This window comes from Garra rufa, chromosome 4 (genome assembly GCF_049309525.1).
Source record: "Garra rufa chromosome 4, GarRuf1.0, whole genome shotgun sequence".
NCBI classification, from domain to species: domain Eukaryota; kingdom Metazoa; phylum Chordata; class Actinopteri; order Cypriniformes; family Cyprinidae; genus Garra; species Garra rufa.
In genome coordinates this window covers 39825671-39852450 of record NC_133364.1, presented here as the reverse complement: position 1 = coordinate 39852450, position 26780 = coordinate 39825671, and the positions used below count along the sequence as shown (strand labels likewise).

Genomic DNA, 26780 nt, shown 5'->3' with positions numbered 1-26780 from the left:
TCCGAGAAAGTGTGTGGTGTGTATGTGAAACACAAACTACTCAAATTGTGGTCATTTTTGATCATACAGATAAGAGTAAGCCATAATTCGAACTCACAACAAAAACAGGATGTTTGTGTTTTTGTTAAATAAAGCGAACAAACAGGATTTTGGTTCTTGGTTTCCTTTCTGTGAGCTTGTTTGTGGAGCGCCATGCCTCACATCTGTTTTAAATCTGTTAATTATTTAAGTCAGATATATTTAACATTAACAGTTGTACTTTTCTAAACATTCAGAAGGAGGCTGTTTTTGGAGGAGCTAAAAAAGCGATCAGTTTGACAATACAAAAGTCCTATGAAAATGCCCGCGGTGGCAAAAGTGCTCATGCGTGTCTCACACGTGCCTGTCTGCTATCCTCTGTAACACACGTGCAAAGGAGACAAATATTTAGCCTTTTCACTGAACACAAAGAAATTAAGTTCAGTGAACTTAACTACAATGCTGTAATTAACAGAAAGTAATAACTCCTTCAAACTGAGTAATGTCAACAAAGCAGAAACAAATAAGATGAACATAAGTTGACTAAGGGCATTATCTTTTTCAGTGATAAACAGCAGGGAGAAAGTGGGATAAAAATAGGAATATATCCAGGCCCGGTCCGTCCTACAGGCGAAGCAGTTTTCTGCCTGGGGCGCCAGGTGTGCGTAGGGCGCCGCCAGTGGCCCTTACAAACAAAAAAAACCCAAAAAAAAAAACCATGTGGGCGCTCAGGTGCCCCCTCCTTTTCTACACAATGAACAAATAAGCAAGAATAAATACACTTTTTATTTACAATATTTCATCTGGCCTGGCTGATGCACTTGAACAGAGATACGATGCTGCTGCTTACTTTAGTGGGGGGATATGTCTCTGCACAACTGGCAGCCCCAGGCCCGCAGCCCAATCAAGACGTGCGCCGTCGATGTAATGTAAACACAACTACATGGTTGTGTATGGGCGCACATCACACCAGGCAGACAGATGTAAAAATGAAAAGGCACAAGCCCTCAGGTGCGCAGGGCAGAAAACGGAGGAAAGAGGAGGAGGAAAGGAAAGGCCAAATTAAGAGGTAAGCTATGTCAACAAAGCGCTGTTTTGCGTTTCTGTGTTATTTTAAGCTGATTGGCGCTAACGCTAGCGTTAGCTAAGTAATAAAAATAAGGCAAAGCTAGCTAGATAATGCAATGTTATGATCAGTGTTGTTTTCGTCAACGATGATGATGATGAAATAATTTCGTTGACGCCACTTTTTTTCATGACGATAACGAGACGATGACGAGATAAAAATAGCTCGTTGATGACTAAAACATGACGAGACGTGTGTGAGTTTTCGTTGACGAGACGAGAATAGACGAAAATGTTAGTGGGTGGTCCGTCACACGTTCAAAATGCATGACATTTCTGCTTATTGTGCATGCCAATCAAAACCTAAAACGTATTTGCCGCTATGGCAAGCCGTTTTAGCATTAAATACTCTTTGCCATACTAGTATGGCAAGCCGTTTTAGCATTCCACCCTTGTTTGTCTTTCTTCCTTCATTATTGTAATTATTGGTGAAAATAGTCGATCCGGAAGCTCACATTGTGTTGAACTATAGATCTGCTATTTTCACAACTTATAAGTGACACTACCCAACAGCAAAATACTTACTGACCTACATTAATCTGTTAAAAGACTACTTTTTCCCCTTTTTTGACTAAAACTAGACTAAAACCTTTTTGACTTTTCGTTGACTAAATCTAGACTAAAACCTTTTTGACTTTTCGTCGACTAAAATGTGACTAAATCTAATAAGCATTTCAGTCCATAAGACTAAGACTAAATCTAAGATGGTTGTCAAAAACAACATTGGTTATGATGAGCTATTGCTAGATTCATACAGATTGAGATGAATGCTCAACCCTCACGTTTGGGCTTAGTAGTTTTATTACCAAAAACTAGGTTACTACTATACACCTAACTGCCTTGAGTCTCAAAATGAGTAGCAGGCTGCACCATTATATCAGTGATGATGTGGCTACAGCTATCAATTAAAAAATATATTTAAATTGTTTGTCCTGTGCAGCTATACATGCTTTTGCTAGGATAATAACTGTACCTGTGTCTGTACAGACTCACTCACCAAATTCTTAAAGTCCCCAACTCCTGGAGAAGGGACATCTACACCACTCTCTGAAGCATGTAAGTAACTCAAGCCAATTAATTGTGGTCTCAGTGTAATTGATAAGTTGTTGTAGTTTACAGTTACACCTTGCTATTACATGAAGGATTTAGTCAAATTTAATAAATTTCATTTGTTTTGTTTATGTGCATTAACATCACTCTACACAAAAGACAATGCAGTGGTGTAAGAGTATGAATGTACTTTGTTTACAGCTGCACCTCCAGCTCCAACATCCCCAATATCCAGCACCTCCTCCACTGACACACACAGTGCAGCTCCTCCAGCCCCCGAAGCAAGCACATCCACCTCCTCAAATGAGAGACAGCATGCAGCTCCTCCAGCCCCCAAAGCAAGCACATCCACCTCCTCAATTGAGGGACAGCATGCAGCTCCTCCAGCCCCCAAAGCAAGCACATCCACCTCCTCAATTGAGAGACAGCATGCAGCTCCTCCAGCCCCCGAAGCAAGCACATCCACCTCCTCAATTGAGAGACAGCATGCAGCTCCTCCAGCCCCCAAAGCAAGCACATCCACCTCCTCAATTGAGAGACAGCATGCAGCTCCTCCAGCCCCCGAAGCAAGCACATCCACCTCCTCAATTTGAGGGACAGCATGCAGCTCCTCCAGCCCCCAAAGCAAGCACATCCACCTCCTCAATTGAGAGACAGCATGCAGCTCCTCCAGCCCCCAAAACAAGCACATCCACCTCCTCAATTGAGAGACAGCATGCAGCTTCTCCAGCCCCCAAAGCAAGCACATCCACCTCCTCAATTTAGCCCCCGAAGCAAGCACATCCACCTCCTCAATTGAGAGACAGCATGCAGCTCCTCCAGCCCCCAAAGCAAGCACATCCACCTCCTCAATTGAGAGACAGCATGCAGCTCCTCCAGCCCCCCAAGCAAGCACATCCACCTCCTCAATTTGAGGGACAGCATGCAGCTCCTCCAGCCCCACAAAGCAAGCACATCCACCTCCTCAATTGAGAGACAGCATGCAGCTCCTCCAGCCCCCAAAGCAAGCACATCCACCTCCTCAATTGAGGGACAGCATGCAGCTCCTCCAGCCCCCAAAGCAAGCACATCCACCTCCTCAATTTAGCCCCCGAAGCAAGCACATCCACCTCCTCAATTGAGGGACAGCATGCAGCTCCTCCAGCCCCCAAAGCAAGCACATCCACCTCCTCAATTGAGAGACAGCATGCAGCTCCTCCAGCCCCCAAAGCAAGCACATCCACCTCCTCAATTGAGAGACAGCATGCAGCTCCTCCAGCCCCCAAAGCAAGCACATCCACCTCCTCAATTGAGAGACAGCATGCAGCTCCTCCAGCCCCCGAAGCAAGCACATTCACCTCCTCAATTGAGGGACAGCATGCAGCTCCTCCAGCCCCAAAAGCAAGCACATCCACCTCCTCAATTGAGAGACAGCATGCAGCTCCTCCAGCCCCCAAAGCAAGCACATCCACCTCCTCAATTTAGCCCCCGAAGCAAGCACATCCATCTCCTCAATTGAGAGACAGCATGCAGCTCCTCCAGCCCCCAAAGCAAGCACATCCACCTCCTCAATTGAGAGACAGCATGCAGCTCCTCCAGCCCCCGAAGCAAGCACATCCACCTCCTCAATTTGAGGGACAGCATGCAGCTCCTCCAGCCCCCAAAGCAAGCACATCCACCTCCTCAATTTGAGGGACAGCATGCAGCTCCTCCAGCCCCCAAACCAAGCATATCCACCTCCTCAATTGAGAGACAGCATGCAGCTCCTCCAGCCCCCAAAGCAAGCACATCCACCTCCTCAATTGAGGGACAGCATGCAGCTCCTCCAGCCCCCAAAGCAAGCACATCCACCTCCTCAATTTAGCCCCTGAAGCAAGCACATCCACCTCCTCAATTGAGGGACAGCATGCAGCTCCTCCAGCCCCCAAAGCAAGCACATCCACCTCCTCAATTGAGAGACAGCATGCAGCTCCTCCAGCCCCCAAAGCAAGCACATCCACCTCCTCAATTGAGAGACAGCATGCAGCTCCTCCAGCCCCCAAAGCAACCACATCCACCTCCTCAATTGAGAGACAGCATGCAGCTCCTCCAGCTCCCGAAGCAAGCACATTCACCTCCTCAATTGAGGGACAGCATGCAGCTCCTCCAGCCCCCAAAGCAAGCACATCCACCTCCTCAATTGAGAGACAGCATGCAGCTCCTCCAGCCCCCGAAGCAAGCACATTCACCTCCTCAATTGAGGGACAGCATGCAGCTCCTCCAGCCCCCAAAGCAAGCACAACTACCACTGAGAGACAGGTACGCGCAGCACCTGCAGATCCTGCTGACTGGCCAGCCTTGTCTGATGAAGTGAGGACGGAGCTCGTACTCTCAGGGCCATATCAGGTAGAGCCAGATTTTAACTTTCCAAAAAGGGATAATAGGAGGAGTTGTTATCACCACCATTTTTACCGCCAATTAGTAAATGGAGAGAAAATCAAGAGAAGCTGGTTGGTATATTCCAAGAAAAAAAATAGTCTTTACTGCTTCTGCTGCAAGCTTTTCTCTCAAAAATCATACAAACTAATAACTGCTGGATTTAATGACTGGAAAAATTGCAGTGACCAACTCAAAACCCATGAGAACAGTCCAGAACACTTAAAGAACATGACATCATGGAAGGAACTCGAGACTCGACTTGAGAAAGGCCAAACAATAGATAAGCTTGAAATGGCACTTTTAGAGGCTGAAAGGAGGAGGTGGCGTGACGTCCTGACCAGGTTCGTGGCCATTATTCAGTCGTTGGCAGAGCGAAATATTGGCCTTAGGGGGAGCAAAGACGCACTTTATCAGCCAGACAATGGCAATTTTCTAAAGGAGGTAGAGCTCATGGCCAACTTCGACCCTGTCCTTCAGCAGCATGTTGCATTGGTGGAACGCGGAGCCATCCATACAACTTATTTAGGAAAACATATTCAAAATGAACTAATAGATTGGGTAACACTTTATAATAACTACACACTATGAGTCATTAGTTAAGCTTTGGTAAATAGTTAATTAATCATTTATAAAGCATTGTTCCTACATTAATACACATTTGTAAGCAGTTTATAAATACAGCTATAAATGCTCTATTCTCGTTTTATACGTGTCTGTATAAAATGCTTATTAATTGTATTTTCATACTTTATTAAGGATCAGTTAATCATTTCTAAATTAAGCATTACATTATTTACAAAACAGTTAGTTAATAGTTGTAAGTGGTTCATGAGATCATTTAGAAGGTGTTGGTAAATGATTCATAAACCACTTGAATGCTCAGGGTGGTTGCTAGGGTGTTGCTATGCAGTTGCTAGGGTAACCGGGTTGGTTGCTAAGGTGTTGCTATGCCGTTGCTAGGGTCCCCGGGGTAGTTGCTAAGGTGTTGCTATGTGGTTGCTATGGTGCCTAGGGTGGTTTCTAGGGTGTTGCTATGTTGTTGCTAGGGTACCGGGGTGGTTACTAAGGTGTTGCTATGTCATTCCTAGGGTACCGGGGTGGTTGCTAAGGAGTTGCTATGTAGTTGCTATGGTGCCTGGGGTGGTTGCTAGTGTGTTGTTATGCGGTTACTAGGGTACCCAGGGTGGTTACAAGCATGTTTCTAGCATATTGCTAGCATAATTAGCAAATCCCTTACATGTTTCTAGCATGATTAGCAAGTTCTTAGCATGATTTTAGCATGAGTAGCAAGTCACTAGCATGATTTTAGCATGACTAGCTAGTCACTAGCATGATTCTAGCATGACTAGCAAGTTTCTAGCATGATTTAGCATTACTAGCAAGTCACTAGCATGATTTAGCATGGCTAGCAAGTCACTAGCATGATTCTAGCATTACTAGTAAGTCACTAGCATGATTTAACATGACTAGCAAGTCACTAGCATAAATTTAGCATTACTAGCATGACTAGCAAGTCACTAGGCTAATTTTAGTATGACTAGCAAGTCACTAGTATGATTTTAGCATGAATTCCTACTGTAACTCATAATTAATTCAGGCAGTTACTAGCATTTACTGGCAGTTAAAACATTTACTAGCTGTAAGTTAATAGTTTTTGTGAGCTCATTTAAAGTGAGGACTATTTATGCCTTATAAAGTGTTTACAAGTCGTTCTCCTGTTCTGGAGAAATCACTTTTAGCATAGCTTAGCATACATCATTGAATCCTATGAGACTTATAGCATGTGAGAACGGCTGAGTGGGTTTCAAAATGTTAAAACTCAACTTATTAACACTTTATAAAGCATAAATAGTCCTCACTTTAGATAAGCTCACAAAAACCATTAACTGACAGCTAGTAAATGTTTTATAACTGCCTGAATTGATTATGAGTTATAGCAGGAATATGTGTTATTAAAGCATTTAATACTGTTAATATATGTCTGAATAATAAGATGTATAAATGTGCATTCAAATGGTTTATGAATCATTTACCAACACTTTCTAAATGATCTCCTGAACCACTTACAACTACTAACTAACTGGTTTGTAAATAATGTAATGCTTAATTTATAAATGATTAACTGATCCTTAATAAAGTATGAAAATACAATTATTAAGCATATTATACAGATGCGTATAAAACAAGAATAAAGCATTAATAGCTGTATTTATAAACTGTTTACAAATGTCTATTAAGGTAGGTATAATGCTTTATAAATGATTAATTAACTATTTACCAATGCTTAACTAATTATTCATAGTGTGTAGTTATTATAAAGTGTTACCATAGATTGCATTGTTGGCAAGATTTTGGAGTACATTGTCAATGAAATAAAAAAATCGAAATACTTTTCAATTATTTTGGATTGCACCCCTGATTTAAGCCATAAAGAGCAGCTATCAGTCATAATTTGACATGTTGCAATGGAGGACACACCTGAAATAAAAGAGCATTTTATGGGATTCCTTGAGGTGGAAGAGACAACTGGAGAAAGCCTGGCGAAACTCATTCTCGACAGAGTAGAAGAGCTGAACATCCCTTTTGAAGACTGTAGAGGGCAGTCTTATAACAATGGGGGCAATATGAGAGGAAAGAGAAAGGGAGTCCAAGCGAGACTTCTGCAACTAAATCCCAGGGCTTTATTTGTGCCATGCGGAGCACATACATTGAACCTGGCGATAGCTGATGCAGCGAAAAGCTCTGCAGATACCACTTGCTACTTTAGCTACCTGCAGAAGCTTTTCATGCTTTTCTCCGCCTCCACTCAGAGATGGACCATCTTGGAAAGACATGTCAAAAAAACACTGAAATCCTGGTCAGAAACCAGATGGGAGAGTCGGGTCAACAGTGTAGAGGCTGTAAGGTACCAGGCTGCAGAGGTCAGAGCTGCACTTTTAGAGGTGAGGGACAAAGCCACAGATGCAGTTTTAAAGATTGAGGCACAATCTTTGGCTGAAGAAGTTGGATCATACCGCTTCTCAATCTGTACTGTGGTATGGTATGATATCCTGACCAAAATTAAACTTGTCAGCAAAGTGTTGCAATCAGGGTCAATGCAGTTGGATGTTGCAGTTGACCTCCTGAAGAAAACAGAAGCCGCTTTGGTCAGCTACAGAGGAACTGGATTTGCTTCTGCCCAGACATCTGCCAGAGAAATCTGTGAGGAAATGAATGTGCAAGTTGTTCTTAAGCAGAGGAGGCTGAGAACAACCAAAAGACAGTTCTCCTATGAGTCTCCTGATGAGCAAGTGAGCAATGCACTAAAGAAAATGGAAATTTCATTTTTCAATGTGGTTGTGGATGTTTCAATTGCGTCACTGCAAGAACGATTCCAGACCTTAAATGAAGTGCAGGGCAACTTTGGAGTCCTCATCAACTTCCCTGACCTGACCAATGAAGAGCTGACAAAGCAGTGTGAAACACTCAGCAACACTCTGAGCTGTCATGGGCAGTCAGACCTGGATGGGAAGGAACTGGCACTGGAGATGCAGAGTTTCCCACATTTGCCAAAAGCCAACATGACCACCCTGGAAGTTCTGGCTTTCTTACAGAAGATGAAACTGGAGGAAATCTATCCAAATATGTGGGTGGCCCTCAGAATTCCTGTCACTATTCCAGTGACAGTTGCTGCTGCAGAGAGGAGCTTCTCCAGATTGAAGCTGATTAAAACCTACCTGAGGTCTTCAATGGGCCAAGAGCGTCTGAATGGACTTGCATTAATGAGCATCAATCAGGAGGTTTCAAGGAAGATACCTTTTGATGACACAATAGATGCATTTGCAGTAAGGAAATCCAGACGTGTCCATTTTTAAGGACATGCATGATGCACCATAGACTTTTGAAGGAAGATTATGTTGGGGTTATACATGCTAATATTCTGTTTTCTCTTTTGCACATTTTGATTTTATAAGGCGCATAGTTTATAGCATGTTCAAGCAAATGTTTATTTTATTATTTTATCATTATACATTTTATTTTATTATCCTTGTTTAAAGGAGTAAAACTGACTCGGACTGGCTGACTTTGTTGTTAATTTTGTTAAACTGTGCGAGCCATAAAAAACAAAAAAACAAAAAAAAACATCTTTTTGTTCTGTAATTTGTGGAGGGGGGGCACCCAAATGCCAATCCTGCTGGGGCACCAAAATGTGTTGGACCAGCCCTGAATATATCTATAAGATATATATATATATTCTGCATTCCGATCAGAAGTTCGTACTGGAGGTTTTCAATCAGGCTTTGTCATCCATCAACAACGATGTTGACATGCAGATCCTAATGAGCCTTAGCAAATTCGGGCAGAAGGATGATCGGGAGTTCAATTTGGGTGCCTTAGTTGATCCAGAGGGCGTCATGAATGTATCCTATCATGTGGCCTGTGATCTGTGTCCGGTGGACCCGTCCATTGATTTGCTTTGGTCCAGATTCGGTTTACAGGAGGTTGTGGGAAGAAGAGGAACTTTATTCCAGGTTTACTCCATGGCAGAGGCATCGAGTTACCAAAGTAACATCAATAACAAGGATTTGGATGTCGGTGGATTGTTGAGGCAGGTCTTGAGGGATGTTGCGTGCACTGTCAACTTTGTGCAACTCTATGCGACCACTCCACACTGCCTCCATTCACCAGCAGTGAGTCATCGAGTGAGCCGGGTGATCACTTTGTGTGATTTGGCGAATGATAAGCATCGGTCAATGCTACAATGAACCCAAACATTCCATGAACAGAAGATCTCTTGCATTTCTGGGCTACCCAAAAGAACATCGATCCACATCTTCATTGTCTTGCCCTGGAAGTCTTATGTCCTCCTGAAATTTTTTCAAAGGCAGGGGAAGAAGCAAAAAAAAAAAGATATAGACTTAGCTTTCGCAGTGTTGAACAAGTTCTGTTCCTTAATAAAAATCTGTAATTTCTTCTATTACTCACAAAAAGTCAGCTTCCCAGTTCACAAGCACTTCCCAGTTCTACAATAATGTTCTTTTGTTTTGAATATGGCTACGTCAGCCTTGCCTATGAACTCATATATATATCTATGTCTTTGAGCAACTTTTTGTATCATTTACCATCCTGTTAGCAAAAATTGGCACGGAAAAAGCACCTGTTCTTAATAATCAAGACATGTTCTGTTCATTAATAATTGTTTTATTATTGTTTCAAAAATAAATAAAAATACTATCATGGCCTAAGGGACACATATCGTCCAAGAAAAGTTCATTATTGATTAGCATTTACATTATTAACACTTTGTGTCCCTAACAGGGTGGAATATTTTCACAGCCAGTTTCTGAACAATCTACCCATAACTATTATTTGTTGAGTGTCTGAGCTTGTTCAATATGTATTTGTGATAGTTAAACATGTCACTATTGTAGTAGAATGATAAAAATATGAAGAACATGTACCTTTTTCCCCGAAGAATTACGGAGCCAGAATGTTACTGGACACCAGGAATGAGCCATAACCAGTAGTGTGCAGTTTCTGACAAGACAAGGTTTATCTTTTAGAGGCCATTATGATGATGAAGATGATGATGATGATGAGGGAACATTTAATCAGCTTCTAAAACACAAGTCAAGAAAATTCAGAATGAAATCCTCAGTTTATTCAGTAATTCTATAATTTGTGGAATTGCAGAAAAAACATCTGCAATAGTTTTTTTCAGGACCAGCATAAACCAGCAAATGAGCATCTTAAACCAGCACCACATTTTAACACTGAGTAAAAAAAGCTATTTAGATCAGATTGACGTCAGTGAAAGTGGGAAAAATAATGATATATAATATTTTTATTACAGTTTCTGGATATTGACATTTTTGTCCTCTATGGACCTATGTGTAACTTTTTTTTTAAACTTTAACTTTTATTAATTTAATTAACTTTAAATTTTAAAATGGAGTACTGTAATTGAATCAAGGAATCGTGACAGCATTAGTTGGATCTTGAAGATTTGGCCTTAAGAATAAAGAATTCTGCAAGAGAATAGTTTATGACTAGTAATGTTTCCTAAAACTATGTTTCTTCTCTAACAAGGGAACATATGTGAATTTAATGCACACAAAGAACTACTTGCTAAATCTATTTGAAACTGGAAATGGAAAGATGATCTGTCATTTCATTATCACTAATTGAAAAATTAGATTTAACATTTTTAAGCTGGAAATTATTGTACACTTATTCAGAAGGTTCACGTTTTTAATAGAAATATATAGGGACAATTATTTTAGTCAACAGAGGTCTATCACTTAAAATCTCAAAATAAATCACTTAAAAAATCTCAGTAGTATTTATAGCTTTGGAAATCTGGCATGTATCGTTTAAATCAGTCCATCATCTGACACTCTGAGTTTGTTTTCTGTGTGTGAATTTCTATTATGTGAAGAGGACTTTTATTTTGTTGAGGAGGGATGATGTCATAAGGCTGCGCCACACTCCTGCATCTGTGTTTCTGCTGAAGAAAGGTTTGTGTTTTTATCCTTTGTCTAGTGTTCAAACCAAAATAGCTCTCTCTGAGAATTATATAGCAGCAGTTCTCAACCCTATTCCTCGTCTGTCTCTTATTTAACTCTGATTCAGATCACCAGCTCTTCAGAAGAGAACTACATGAATGAACTGTGTTCAGATTGATATGATCCCTACATAGTGTTCATGGCTCACACAGACAAAGCTATATATACCTCTGGAAATAAATACAATTTAAATTCTCATCTTGGGAAATGCTGATACAGATAACTGTGAATTGAGTGAATAGCTAATGAATGTAACACGAATGTATCTAACAACAATAATGAACGGTTTTTATGAGTAAACATGCATCTCATTTCAGTCTCTGTTCATCATAAACACACTGTTTATTCACTGGCAAGAAATGATTAACAAATACAGCTTTTTCAAACTCAAAACAGTGGGTTTCCACCCAAACGTGAAGAAAATCTTATTAGAGTTTGCAAAGAAGAAACAAACATGTGAATTAGGTCTGTTTCTATCAGCTTGTAAATATATTGTATTATATAGCATTATTTTATTCATTTGCAGTGCTACTTTTTGAGTGTTTTTTTCTCTAATCTGGTCATTTAAGTCCATTAACACTCACTCTGACTGACCCCCTTACTAGTGTGCTGACTACTGAACTAGACTGAGATTTAGTGTACATTTCTTCTTCTGTCTGTTAATTATTCTCATCTTAAACACAGAAAACTCTTGCTGAAGTGACGGAGATCCACGTGACACACTGATATAAAGATGACGTTTATTAAAGTGGAGAGTGAAGACTTGAAGATTGAAGAAACATTCAGAGATACTGAGGAACAACAAACAGAGATGGTGTTTATTAAAGAGGAAAGTGAAGATGTGGAGATTGAAGAAACATTTGGAGTCGAATATGAAGATATTGAGGAACAACAAACACAGATGATGTTTATTAAAGATGAGAGTGAATATGTGGAGATTGAAGAGTCATTTGGTGTCAAACATGAAGATCCTGAGGAACAAACAGGTTGGTTTCATTCTCAAAGTCCTTTTTTAGTGATTATGTTTTATAAATATTGCTATCTCTGTTATTTGTCTTATTTAGTCACACATAAATAAGTAGTTTGTCTGACATTAATCTCAGTATCTATTTCTGAAATGAAAGCAATGGAAATCATTCATTTTTATCACTACAGTATCTACTTGCATAAAGCAATCTGTGAATGTGAGTGAGCTTTGTTGTCTAGAAATGATGATGATGATTATTATTTTTGTTCATCCTCACAGTCACTTTTTTTTTAATTCAGGGTCTTGTAAACATTATTTTCTTAAGACTACAAATAACAATCCTCATTTTTTAAAAGGAAATGAGACACTTTGAAAAACACTTTCTTTTCTTGAGAAAGAAATGCAATAAGTGCAGTTTTTGTTTGTCAAATTTCCCTGTGATGCACATGAAAGCTGGATATTCAGAACTTCACATTATAGTCAAGAGAAGAGTATTTGAAGAGCTCTTTTGCCAAAACTCGATAAACACCAAATAAAAAATAGTTTGTCATGCAATTTTGCCGTGTATGGAACCTATTCACTGCTCCATCAATGTTTCATGCCAAATAGTAATTTTCCTTGTTTAAAATGTACTGCAAGATGCAGTTTTTTTCCAAAACGCTATAAGCGCCGAACTTGTTTTTAGCCAAAATGCGATATGGGTCATTCCAGCTGGAATCATCAAATGGTCCCCACCTGACCCCCTCAGATTTGTCTGAAAAAAAAATCCATGTGATGGGTAATATGCCCAATAGATCATATACAACATTTCAGATCTCTACTGTGCGTACTTCTTTCACAAAACATCTGTAAAAAAAAAAAAAAAAAAAGGTTTTGGCATCACAGTTTGAGTGACCATGTTCAGACTGAAATATCTCCAAAACTAGTTGTGCCAGGTCTATGTACCATGTCTTTAACATCCATGTTCAGAGTAATATTTCCCATGAATGACACCAGAAAAATGAGGCAAAACCCCTTCCTATTTTTTTTTTTTTTTTTAATATTTTATCAATAACAACACGCTCTTTCGAAATAACAAGTTTCATGTTCACACCTGGTGTCATTCATGGGAAATATTGCTCTAAACATTGGTTTAAATTAGTTTTTTTTTATTTATTTATCTTAATATCTCAACATCCATAAGACTCTGTTGTCTGTTGTCAAAGGATGTGAAAGACGTGGTACATATCAGACCATTTACCAAGTTTGATGTTTATATATTGAAAATTGAGGTTTCTATGGACATCTGAAAACCCTTAAAGTAATAGTTTCAAAGAAAAGTAGAGGGCCAGCATTCAGGGGTAAATTCAGTAGCAATCCTGTGAGTTGTAATTCATGCAGTTCTGACTCTTAGCCCAGAAAATTTGATGGACCTGGCACAACTAGTTCTGGAGATATTTCAGTCTGAACATGGTCACTCAGACTGTGATGCCAAAACTAACTTTTTACAGATTTTTTTGTGAAAGTAGTATGCACGGTAGAGATCTGAATTTTTGTATATGATCTATTACCCATCACAGGTTTTTTTCAGATAAATCTGAGGAGGTCAGGTGGGGAACTTTTCCAAAATTTGATGATTCCAGCTGGAATGACCCGTATGTCCTCTCGACCAATCAGAATTGAGCGTTGGACGCAATCCAACAAGGCGCGCTCTGAAGCGAGAGATGTTAGTCTTCAAAATGAGTTCTTTAAACTCTAACAACACTTTTGCTGGCCTAGATGAGCCAGTCAGACCTACACATGGGGGTAGAAAACGCCGACTGGACAGAGAACATCATAAAACACAACAAAAGAAGAAGGTCCGTCACTCAGGGGGCGCGTTAATACCCTCCGTGGGATGTCAACACAAGGCTGGTGCGACCGGTTTCTGTCAGGCCGAGAAACTGTCAGCGGATGACCTGATGATGAATTTTGTGAAGTTTTATGAAAGACCGAACAAGGTTGACCAGGACAGAGCCATACTTCATCTCCTGGACGTAACACGGGTGAAAAGGCAGCGTCTTAAAGTCCTGGACGTAAACAAACAAAAAGACCGAAACATATCAGTCAAGTACAGTCTTTTGTGCAGCAGTCACCCAGAGAGGGTCTCCGTTTGCAAGGCCACCTTCATTAAAGTGTTTGGTGAGTACAATTTTTGAACATGATGCTCTTTTTGAAAAAAAAAAAAGATGGGACTTGGTCTGTATCCACAGAAAAAAATCTAGACACCGTTGTGTAACAAAGTGCTCTCTTTTATTTATTGCCTGAGAAATGTGCCTGAATATTTTTATTGTTACTGTTGCATATATAACTCAACTTCTTCAAATTCTTCCCAAACTATGTTTTTTGCAAACATTTTTTACATTTTCAACAAATAAAAATCAGTGTAAATTTATTTATCACACATGCTATGTCAATTTATACTGTTGTAAACTACCGTAAATTCCAAAAATATACATCCATAAATAAACATAATTTATGAACTTGGCAATTAAAGAGTCAAAATCCTGAATTTATTCAAAAGATTTAGTAGTTTTGATCAGGACTGAGGTTGATTAAGACATTTATGCAAAAAATAAAATAAAATAAAAAAATTATGTGATATTCACAGCAGTTTAATTTAGTGGATGTTTTCATCCACGGACATAACGAGAGGGTAGTAAATATGCCCAGAGCGTACGGTTGAGTTTTTGAAAATTTTCAAAGCATTTTCTTAAAATGTGTGTCAAAATAAGATTTCTCACAAAAAAAATCATTTAATTTTCTTTAACAGAGAAAAAGTGGCCAAATTAAGACTCAACAGCACCCCTGAGTGGACGAAAACATCCCCAACAACACATAAGGGTTCATATTTCTGTTTTAAACTATATTTAAAACATTAATCTCAACATGAATTTCTGAATTTGATTGCACTCATGTCACCTCTGAGCCTCATTAAACATGAAAAGGTTAAAAACAAAGGTTAAATTCCCTGTACCTCACATTAAGGAGTCAAATTTCACCTTGTAATGGGAAGGCTAGTTTTTTTTTTGGGATTATTGTTATTATATTGACTGTGCTCCTACAAGTTTTCACCTCCTAACAAGAAAAGTAAGCGAAGAGCCCAGGGGTCCGTTCTTCGTACCTCGCTTACTACATCCAAGATCAAATGACACATCTAAGATCAAATCATCGTGCTAACTATGAGCTCGCTATTCCGGTTCTCCGAACGCACCTATTGTTGATGATTAGTATAGCTGGATGAAGTTATTTGAGATCACTGGGTGGCTTAAAAGGGGATACGTATCGATAGTAGAAACATTGATCGGCAACTCTTTGATTGGTCGGCGAACATGACGAAGGAGCGCGCTCAGTATTTTTCTGCAGCAGACCAAGAACTCTTGATTGAGGGATTTCAGGAGTTTCAGAGTTTATTTAAAACGCAAGGGAACACTGCAAAGGCTGGAAAAGCAAGGAGAGAGGGCTGGCAAAAAGTTGTGAACACATTAAATGTGTTAATGCTGCCCATGTTACATGTTTTTTCCTTGATATGTTATTTTATTTATATATATTTATTTTTTATATACACTACTGTTCAAAAGTTTGGGGTCAGTAAGACTTGTAATAGTCTTTAAAGAAGTTTCTTATACTCATCAAGGCTGCATTAATTTGATAAAAAATACAGAAAAAAACAGTAATAGTGCAAAATGTTTTTACAATATAAAATAATGTTTTTTTTTTTATTATTATTTTAACATACTTTAAAATAGAATTTATTCCTGTGATGAAAAGCTGAATTTTTATCAGCTATTACTCCAGTCTTAAGTGTCACATGATCCTTCAGAAATCATTCTAATATGCTGATTTATCATTAGAATGATCAATGTTGGATAATATCAACAGTTGTGCTAACAAATATTTTTTGGAACCTCTGATATATATATATATATATATATATAAAACAATGTAAATTATTTATTATTAACTTTTAATATTTTTTTCATTATTAACTTAATACATCCTTGGTGAATAAAAGTATTAATTTCTTTAAAAAAAAAAAAAATGTACTGACCCCAGACTTTTGAACGGTATATATACCATAGACTGTAAAAAAAGATATATACTTTCTTGCAAGATACTTTTTTTCCCCCATGTGAGTCAGTCCGCGTCAGTCGTGCTCTTTAACCAATCAGATGTGACCTCGCCATTTCAACCAATCATAACCCGCCAGGAGCGCAGCCTAAATCCTGTTTACATGAAATAAACCTGCTCCAGAGCAGGTTTAAGCTTGCGCACCTGTTGCTATGACAGCATATCTAGGATGAGCTTCGAAGAACCGAGCAATCCAAGATCACGCAAAATCGTCAACAATCAAATCCAGCTAACTTTGTTAGCGAGGTACGAAGAACAGACCCCAGTTCAGAGAATTAAATTTTGAATTGAATTGGAATTACAGGAAGTGGAACTGAATTCATTGCAATTCAGAGAAATTCATTATTAGTGAGAATGTGATACTTTTAACATACATTTTTCTTCCTAATGGAAGTACAGGCACTAACATTAACTATAGCAAGTAAGTTGTGTGTAGCTCTGTTTATTTCATACTGGCTCTAATCAATGCATGACAATCTAAACTATTTACTTTCACAGGCATCAGCAAAGACCGTGTGTCCCGGGTGGCTAAATATTATGCGGAGACTGCAGAGGCTCGCCCAGAGAGAAGAGGCGGTGCACGGCACAGTGAGGAGCACAACAGGAGAAGGAAACTCATTGTTGAGCACATCCAGTCTTGAGAGGAGCACCACTGACCTGAATGTTCATGCAGGCCCATAGGAACTTCGGCGTGAAACTCGTCCCGCACCGTTTGTCATAGACCCATGAATGACATCTCAAATCGACCGGGTTATTGAGGAGAGATGTGCTTTGACTTCTTAGCGATCGGGCGTACGATTATCGTACAGTGGGTGAGAAATTTGGGCAAAAACCATAGACTGTAAAAAATATGGACGTAGTATCCGTGACGTCACCCGTAGGATTCTGAAGCGCTATTTTGAAGCCTTTAGTGGGCGGGATTTGACGTCGCCATCTTGGAATCGCGTCACCGCGAGTCACTCCCGGATAATCAAAAATGGGCAAAAAGGCGGGACGTGGGTGGAGCTGATTGCTGAAACCACGCCCTCCTAGCGCGACAGTGGTGAGAGCAGAGACAATCCCCCTGTCACTCAAGTGGCCACGCCCTTAATTATGCTGAATATTAAGGCTTAATACAACTAAAACGGATGAGTTATAACAAAATTCACCCCCTCACAGTTGACATGAAGGGCAAAACTAGCTATATAGACCAAAACCATTTTTTGAACCAGGCTGTAAACATACTTTTTTCTGCTGTAAAGTTGGGCATTTTAACATGGGGAGTCAATGGGACTGACTCCCTTTTGCAGCCAGCCTCAAGCGGCCAGTCGATGAAGTGCAGTTTAATTCACTTCCGTGTTGGTTTCAATAGAGAGAGCGGGAGGTTGCCGCTTGGCAAAAACTCAGATTGACTTAACATTGCCATAAAATTTGTGCAATCATATGTTTGGATCAGAAAGTCATAGAGAGCTGGCGGTTGGCTCTTTTTACTCGTACTATCAAGTAGCCAATAAATACTGACATAAACACTTCATAGTGACCACCCTAGCAACCGAGGGCCGAGTTTTTGCCACCGCAAGCACCACTCACATTTTCACTCGTTCTTGTTTTGGGCAAAACAAAAACATGAACATGGTGTTCATGCTCATGGAACTTCATCAGTTTTTTCCCAACCTTCGCATAGAGCACACCTTTCCAGTAAGCGGGCACAGTTTTCTCCCAGCAGACCGAGTCTTTGGCAGAATTGAGCAGAAGATCAGGAACATTGACACAATTCTGCTACCACAGGAACACCATATCATCCTCCAGCAATTCGGCCACGTTCACATTTATGGCACAGACTGGGAAGCGTTTGATTATAGGTCAGCCACAAAAGAGTGTGTTAAGGCTCAGAAGAGCTTTAAACTCAGTGAAGCACGCATTCTTGATTTGAGTACCAACCAGGTTGGTTTAAAGATGGCTTACAATGCTAAATGAATAAATGTACAATGGGGAGTATTGTTTCCGTAGTGAGATTTGTTTTAGGTATAGCAGACAATGGTCCTACTGTTTACGGGTTTGCCTTTGACTTGACTTGAATATCATTATCATTATTGAATATTTTTAATAATGCGCTTTTTTTCATGCATATGTAGTGAACAAATTGGTCCTACTTTTTACAGGTTTGACACTTTACTGTAAAAGACTTTGAATGTACTACTAAACGACTTGCCTACTGAATATTGTAATTAGTTTTTACAGGTTTGGCGCTAAATGACTATTAGCCTAAATGTGTTACTAAATGATTTGAATGTAATGTTAACGTTTTTTTTTATTATCTTATGGTATTTGTATGTGTGTTCTTTTTTAAATTATTTGTTTTATGTGGTGTACAATATTGAAACATGAAATTAAAATTTTACCATTTAGTTTATTTCATGCATTTGCATTTATTTGATTTATATTAATTTATAGTACGAGTCCCTGATGTCATATGCTGCACGTTCTCTTGTTTTTTTGTTTTAAACTTAAACCAACAATTTCTTAAAGGATTTGTAGCGTTTTGAAAAAAAAAAAAAAGTTTGTATTTCTAATCTACAATATTGTTGTTTCATTTAACAATCATTGTTTAACAAATTAAACAATGAAAAATTGAATTTGAAAATTTTAAATTGATAAATTAAATAATAACAAAATGTATGGGTCTAGGTAAAAAAAATGTAGTTTTCATTTTGTTTTGGAAAAGAGCTCCTCATTTATTTGTTGTAATTTCCCACCACTAATCTGTGGTCATGGATGTTTATTTAACAAGCACATCTATCTGTCGGTGCCAATAGCCTCGTGGACAGTATGCCGACATACAATGCTGTTGAGTTTTGGACGTCCAAAAAATTGACCTTTCCCGATCCAGTCCCCTTCTTTCTGTCCCACTTCTTTTAAAACTCTCGATTAAAAAAAGTGAAAATGCCTTGCAGAATCTGTGGATGTGAATAATTTTAACAAAATAAGAGAGATCATAAAAAATTTGTAGTACTGTCCTGAGTAATATGTATTACATATTACTTCTGCCACTTGTATAGATCATATTTACACAAATATTCCTGAATTCTGCACTAAACCAGTCTCTCAATCTGTGGGTTTTAGTGACCATAATATTATAGCAATTACCAGGAAAACTAAAATTCCTAAAGGAAGAGTTAATATAATATATAAAAGGATGTTTAAGAAATTTATTCCTGACATTTTTTTGGCAGATGTTGGTAATATTGATTGGGCAGATGTGTACGCTGCTGAGGAGCCTGAGGCCTCCTTAAATATCTTTATGGAAAGTTTCATGAAGATCATTGATAAACATGCCCCAATGAGAAAGTGTATTGTAAAGGGGAGGCCAGCTCCATGGCTGAATGAGACTCTAAAGAGCCTCATGAAGGAAAGAGATGAAGCCAAATTAGCGTTATCAAAGTCTGGTTTAGTGGAGGACAAATTCAAGTATTGTAAACTGAGAAACCAGGTAACAAAATTGAATAGATATATGAAAAAAGAATACTACATGCAAAGAATAGATGCTGTAAAGAGAGATGGTAAAGCACTCTGGAAAACCCTTAATGAAATTATGGGGAGAGGGACAACTGGTGGGGCTTCTTTTGTGGAATCTGATGGCATGTTTCTGACCAAACCATCTGATATTGCAAATTATTTTAATGATTATTTTGTAAAGAGGGTTAATACATTGAGACAGTCAATGAACAATAATGATTCTGATTATTTAAAGCTCATACAAAATAATGTGATGTTCGATAAGAGTTGCACTTTTAATTTTAATAGCATAGATGAGCGGAAAGTATGGATGTTGTTGAAGTCTCTGCCTGAACATGGCTCAGTGGGTACTGACATGTTGGACAGTAAATTACTTGGTCTGGCAGCTGACTACATTTACAGTCCAATATGTCATATATTGAATGCATGCTTAATGAAGGGTGTTTATCCCACAATCTGGAAAGAGGGTAAGGTTATTCCCTTACCTAAAGATAGCAGACTAGCGCTCACTGGGAACAACAGTCGACCTATTACTATTCTCCCAGTTCTCAGTAAACTGATGGAGAGAATAGTTAATTCACAAATACAGGAGTACTTTGACTGTAACGGCTTGAACACAGGATTTCAACATGCTTATAGACAGAACCATTCAACTTGTTCTGCCCTTACAGTAATGACAGATAACTGGCTCGTGGGAATTGATAACTCAAAGATGACTGGTGCAGTATTACTTGATTTTAGTGCGGCATTTGATGTCATAGATCACAATCTGCTCATTGGTAAATTAGAATGCTATGGATTTAGTCCTACTGCCATATTATTTATGAAGAGTTATCTCACAAAAAGGACACAACGGGTTTATTACAGTGGCAGCTGGTCTGATTCTAAGTTATTGGACTGTGGGGTCCCCCAAGGGAGCTGCCTGGGACCGATCTTATATACTATCTTCACGAACGATTTACCATTCGTTTTGAGTAAAGCAACTGTTCAAATGTATGCCGATGACTCCACATTGTATTATGCTGCTAAAACTGTCGGTGAACTGGAAAATGTTTTATCGGCTGAGTTAGATATGGTCTTTGATTGGATAAAATTAAATAAGTTGGTGTTGAACATTTCAAAAACCAAATCAATTATCTTGGGATCAAATCACACATTGTCATTCACACCAAAGATGAGTTTAAATTTGTCTGGAGAACCTATAGAACAGGTAGATAAAGTGAAACTACTGGGCATAATAATTGATAGTCAGCTGTCATGGGCAGAACACATTGATATGATAGTGAAGAGGATGGGTTGTGGTATTTCAGTGGTAAGAAAATGTCTTTTTTATGTCCCTTCTTACATTGTGGGACAGGTGGCTAAATCTTTAATTTTATGTCACCTGGATTATTGTGCACCTGTATGGTCCTCTGCATCTAAAGGTCAGCTAAAGAAATTACAAACTGCCCAGAACAGAGCTGCCAGATTAGTACTACATTGTACCATGAAAACTAACACTATCAGTATGCACCATCAGCTCTCATGGTTAACTGTAGAGAACAGGCTGGTTCTTAGTACAATTACATTTTTTAGGAACATTGTCTTTTCTTCTCAACCTGTTTTGTTACATAACCAAATTGTCAGATGTAGTCAGGTTCACTTTCATTTTACTAGGTCAGCAGATGATGGCCAGATGATGTTACCACGTCCAAAATCGAACGCTCTAAAGAAAACGACTATTTATCGTGCTATCAATCTTTGGAATAATTGCCCACTGTACATACGTAAATTGAATAGTAAAGTATCTTTCAAGTACCATCTGAGGATGTACTATTTAAATTTGTGAGGATGAATGAGCACACTCACTGTTGTATGTGATAAGGAATGTTATGCCCATGATGTAATAACTTTTTCTGACTGATTTTAAATGTTTATAATGCTGTCTGCAATGGCTTTTAGATGATCATTGTAAGATTTCGACTTGTATTTTGTGTATTGTAAATTTGTCTTTTGTCTTGTCTTTTGTATGGACCCCAGGAAGACTAGCTTGTCCCACTGAGGTGACAGCTAATGGGGATCCTTTTACCAATACCAATAAACCAATAAACATAAGAGATGTTTACATACAGCTCACAAGACAAGAAAATAGCTGAAATTATTAAAATAACCCCCTTCAAAAGTTTGGTTTCTTAATACTGTTTGTGGTTACCTGGATGATCTACCACTAGGGACAGGACGATAAATCATTGCAGTGCGAATCGAGAAATGATTCGGCATCGATTCTGAGATTTTCAGATCACGATTCTTTCTCAAATCGATTCTGAGTTTAGTTTTGAACAGCAGATGGCACTGCTTGCTTTAGGAACAGCCGTACTCTGCTTGCTTCCAAATCCTTACACGCACTTCAACCTGAAATAACCATTCATACAATTTGAGAAGCATATAACAAGGGTGTTCATAGTGGGCCGTTTACATTAATCTCGCGTCATAAAAGCATTCTGAGCACAGGTGAAATTACACAACTCTTTAGCACTCTTATTCGTCAGTGTTTGAGTGTGTGGACATAAACTACATTAGAGCGCCATCTGCTGTTTATATCTCAGAATCGATTCCAAAGAGAAACACGATGCATTCAGGATATTTCAGAATTGATCCTTGAATCGATTTATCATTCTGTCCCTTTTTTGTTTAGTGATAGTTGTTCATGAGTCCAGGTCGTGCAGATTTTGTTCAGTTTTCCATATTTGAACCCTTTCCAGCAATGACTGTATGATTTTGAGATCCATCTTTTTACACTGAGGACAACTGAGGGACCACATGATGTATTAAGAAAGAAGATGTCCAAATTTGTCTTCTTTTGTTAAAATATTTTTTTTTTTCATTCAGTACTGCCCTTCGGAAGCAACCAAAGATGCTTGCATATTTGGTCGCATTATTTAAGAGAATTTAAGTACAATTTACCTTGATCTTCAAACTCAAGAAGTTTTTGCGTGCTGTTTCCTTCTGGAGCATCAGTGAGTGTTTGGACCTTCTGTAATAGTTGTGTTTGAGTCCCTCAGCTGTCAAACCATACAGTCATTGTTGGAAAGGGTTCCAATACACAAAAATGCTGAAAACTGGAGAATCTGCAGCACCTGGAGGATTTTTCTGAAGAACAGTACTTAGTTTAACTGTTTACAATAGAGGTGCCCAACCCTGTTCCTGGAGATCTACCTTCCTGCAGAGTTTAGTTCCAACTCTGATCAAACACAACTGTCTGTAATGATCAAGGGCTGCTTCAGATCCTAATTAGTTGGCTCAGTTGTGTTTGATCAGGGTTGGAGCTGAACTCCGCAGGAAGGTAGATCTCCAGGAACAGGATTGAGCACCCCTGGTTCAGAACAAACAAGGGACTCATGAACAACTATCACTAAACAAAAAAACTAAACAAAAAACTGTTCGATCATCTAGGTAACAGAACCAAGGGTTTCCAAACATAATTCCAGCTAGTTTTTGACTAAATGTAAACATCTTTCATGTAATACATCTGACTCAGGACAATACTAAAAAAAAAAAAAAAAAAAAAAAACATGCATTTTGTATTATCTCTCTTATTCTGTTAAAATTATTCACATTTTTACGGATTCCCAAACTTTCAAATGTAACTGTAGGATCTAGCGTACATGAGGTTGGATTTGATGTTTTAATTTTTTTATGTCTGTAGCTTTTTATGTCAGGTGTTAACTTGTTTTTTTTCTTTTTAGACCTGATGCCACTGAAAGAGGAGAGTCAAGAACTGAATGTAATGGAAGAGAAAAATGAGGAATGCCATGATTTCACGGCTGGGGAAAAATCTCTGAGCTCCTCGCAGACTCATAAAACTAAACCTGGTAAGAACCCTAAAGTCCAAAAGAAAGTACACACCGGAGAGAAGCCTTTCACCTGTTCTCAGTGTGGGAAGAGTTTTGCACTAAAAGGAAGTCTTAAAGTTCACATGCGAGTTCACAAAGAGAGACCTTTTACCTGCCAACAGTGTGGAAAAAGTTTCGATCAAAAAGAGAGCTTTGAAATCCACTTAAAAATCCACGCAGGAGAGAATCCTTACATTTGCTCTCAGTGTGGAAAGAGTTTTAAACAGAAAAAAAACCTTAACATCCACATGAGATCTCACACAGGAAAGAAACCCCACACCTGCAAACTGTGTGAGAAGAGCTTCACGCGTAAAGAAGGTTTGAGGTGCCATATGAGAATCCACGATGGAGGGAAGCCTTTTGTTTGTAATGAATGTGGAAAGCTTTTCAGATATAAAGGAAACCTTAGACATCACATGAAGTTTCACTCTGGAGACAAATCTGTCATGAGTCACTCTAGACATCGTTTTAGATGTCATGCGTGTAAAATAAATTTCACGGACAGGAATGCCCTCAAGAATCATGTAAAAAATCACGTCGTAGAGAAGCCTCACAAATGCCATCACTGTGAAAAGAGTTTCAGCCATAGACCAAAGCTGGAGGATCATATGAGAATCCACACTGGAGAGAAACCCTTCTCCTGCCCTCAGTGTGGAAAGAGCTTCACGATTAAAGGAAACCTTAAGATCCACATTAGAGTTCACACTGGAGAGAAGCCTTGCAAGTGCACTCAGTGTGAACAGAGTTTCAGATATCACACAGACCTGAAACGCCATATGCAAACATCCCATCCTGAAAAGAAAATAATGATTTTAATCCGTGTGATCAGAGGTTTAGGAAAAGGAGGCAGTAGTAACATGGGGCCTCATTCGTGAAACATAAATATATGAGTTCATTCCGAGAAATTTGCGTGTAAAACAGACATCCCGTTTTTCCTGGGACAGTCCCGTATTTAAGTTCTATTTTTAGTGTCCAGACTTATTTTGAGAAACTCATCAGTTGCCCTATCGTGTCTCCAATGTCTATAGTGTGGGGGTTTTGTTTTAAAGGGACAGCAGCCTAATTAAATACCTGTATGTCATTAATGTTAATAGAACAACAAAAGATGCTACACAAATGTATCCATGTTATATAAATCTACTGTATTTGAAAAACATTTATTTTATCTGTATCTCATTTGTCTTACTGTTTGCAATTTGAGAGAGAGAGAGATAGGGTTGGGTATCATTTGAATTTAACTGATTCCGATTCCTAATTCCGATTCCAATAAGATAAAAAAAATCCATTAAAAAGATTTAAGTCCAACATTTAGATGTCAAACAGGTTTATTCTGTCTTTTGCCTAAAATACCACAGGAAAAAAAAAAACTAAACTAATATAAATTTCAAACATTAAATTGTTAAGAAGTAGGAAAACAGGAACAAACAACTCAATTAGCAATAAATAATTAAAACGTCTGGTACAGATATTGAAATCAAACGTTTAAAAACACTGCATGGTTTTCTTTTTCTTAAATGAGATATTGATTAATCCTCATTAAATTTATAAAAATTATTCAGTCAGTTAATGATTTTCTTTTGTTCTTTGATTTATTATTAGACGCTGTCTCTTTAACACCGAACACAGATCTAAAAATACTGTTACACGAGCATTTTCTTTCTCATCTGTTTACGTTCACTCGAGACAAAAAACGCTTCATGTATGAGGATATGCTGATGTATTTTGTGCATAAGGGTCAATTAATGTGAAAGATGTGCGCAAGTTCTTTTCCTTCCTCGACTTAAATTGTTTAAAAATCACATTAAAATACAAACGTGGGAATCATTAAGCAGAATCGAAATGTGTGTCTTATCGAATACGCGGTTTCATACCAGCTAACATTTTAAAAACATTTTAATTTGAAAGTTTATGTCAGAATGGCTTTATGAATAATTTACACAAAAATCACTTTATGACCGTTTCTTTTATATGTATTTTTATATTTTATAGCATCTGACCATCTTCTTTGCTATAGTTTTTAAACATTAAGACACCCTTTAATTTAGACCAGGGGATGGCAACCAGTAGAGAGAAACGCATACCAATGTTTGTATGGAGGTCCTCTGCACAATCTGACTTTGTTGCAGCCTGGAATTAAACTGCTGGTCCGTCTGGCCTGAAGAGAACTTGCTTACCCCCCTTTCTCCCAAGGATTTTTTCCCTCAAATTCTGTCATTTGTGGAGTTTTTGTTACTTGTTGATGTTGCCTTTGGCTTTCTTACTTTGGGACACTTTATTTCCAGTGATATCGTATACTAGTCTGAGACACACATGGCACACATGCCAGAGCAAAGTGTAAGTTTAACCTTGAAAGAGAGTGAGGTAAAATGGAAGTTTGCAAAACATAAATCATTTATTTCCAGTGATATCGTATACTATTTGAACTGAAATGAGCTGGATGACGGCATCACTAAATTAAATGATGAACTACCTTTAACTGAAAATTGTTGTCATTTTGCATTATTGACACTAGTTGATACTGTAAAGCTGTGCTGATATAATCTGTATTGTTAAATGCGCCATATAAATAAAAGTGATTTGTCTTGACTCAACCATTTTTCATAGTCACACAATTAAAGTCTGAGAATGAACCTGTGCTAGTCTACAGTCATGTGTGGCTAACACTCATCAATGAGCACACATGCCAGAGCAAAGTGTAAGTTTAACCTTGAAAGAGAGTGAGGTAAAATGGAAATTTGCAAAACACAAATCATTTAAATTTTAGTTAAAGGGTTAGTTCACCCAGAAATGAAAATTAGGTCGTTGATTACTCCCCCTCATGTCTTTCCAAACCTGTAAGAGCGTTGTCCATCTTCAAATTAAAAATATTACAAACACATTAAGATATTCTTAATGAAATCAGAGAGCTCTCAACCTCCATAGACAGCCACGTAACTGTAATGTTCCCAGGTCCAGAAACTTAGCAAGGACAGGGGTAAAATAGCCCATGTGACATCAGGGACTCAACCGTAATTTTACAAAGCTGTGAGAATACTTTTTGTGCACAAAGAATACAAAAATAATGACTTTAACAAACGTTCTCCTCCTCATCCTGTCTCCAGCGATAAGCTGCCATTGTGGAGAATATAAAAATGCATGCATTTGCTTTTGCTTCATGTAAAC

The 26780-nt window shown here is 38.5% G+C and overlaps 1 protein-coding gene across 1 annotated transcript; it reads left to right on the top strand.

Annotated features, from left to right (window-relative positions):
• Positions 1-11831: 11831 nt before the first annotated feature.
• Positions 11832-24755, top strand: LOC141334022 (uncharacterized). The gene is made up of 2 exons (XM_073839169.1): positions 11832-12121; positions 23472-24755. Exons 1-2 carry the CDS (start codon positions 11869-11871, stop codon positions 24491-24493), a joined length of 1275 nt encoding a protein of 424 aa, XP_073695270.1. The 5' UTR covers positions 11832-11868; the 3' UTR covers positions 24494-24755.
• Positions 24756-26780: the final 2025 nt, after the last annotated feature.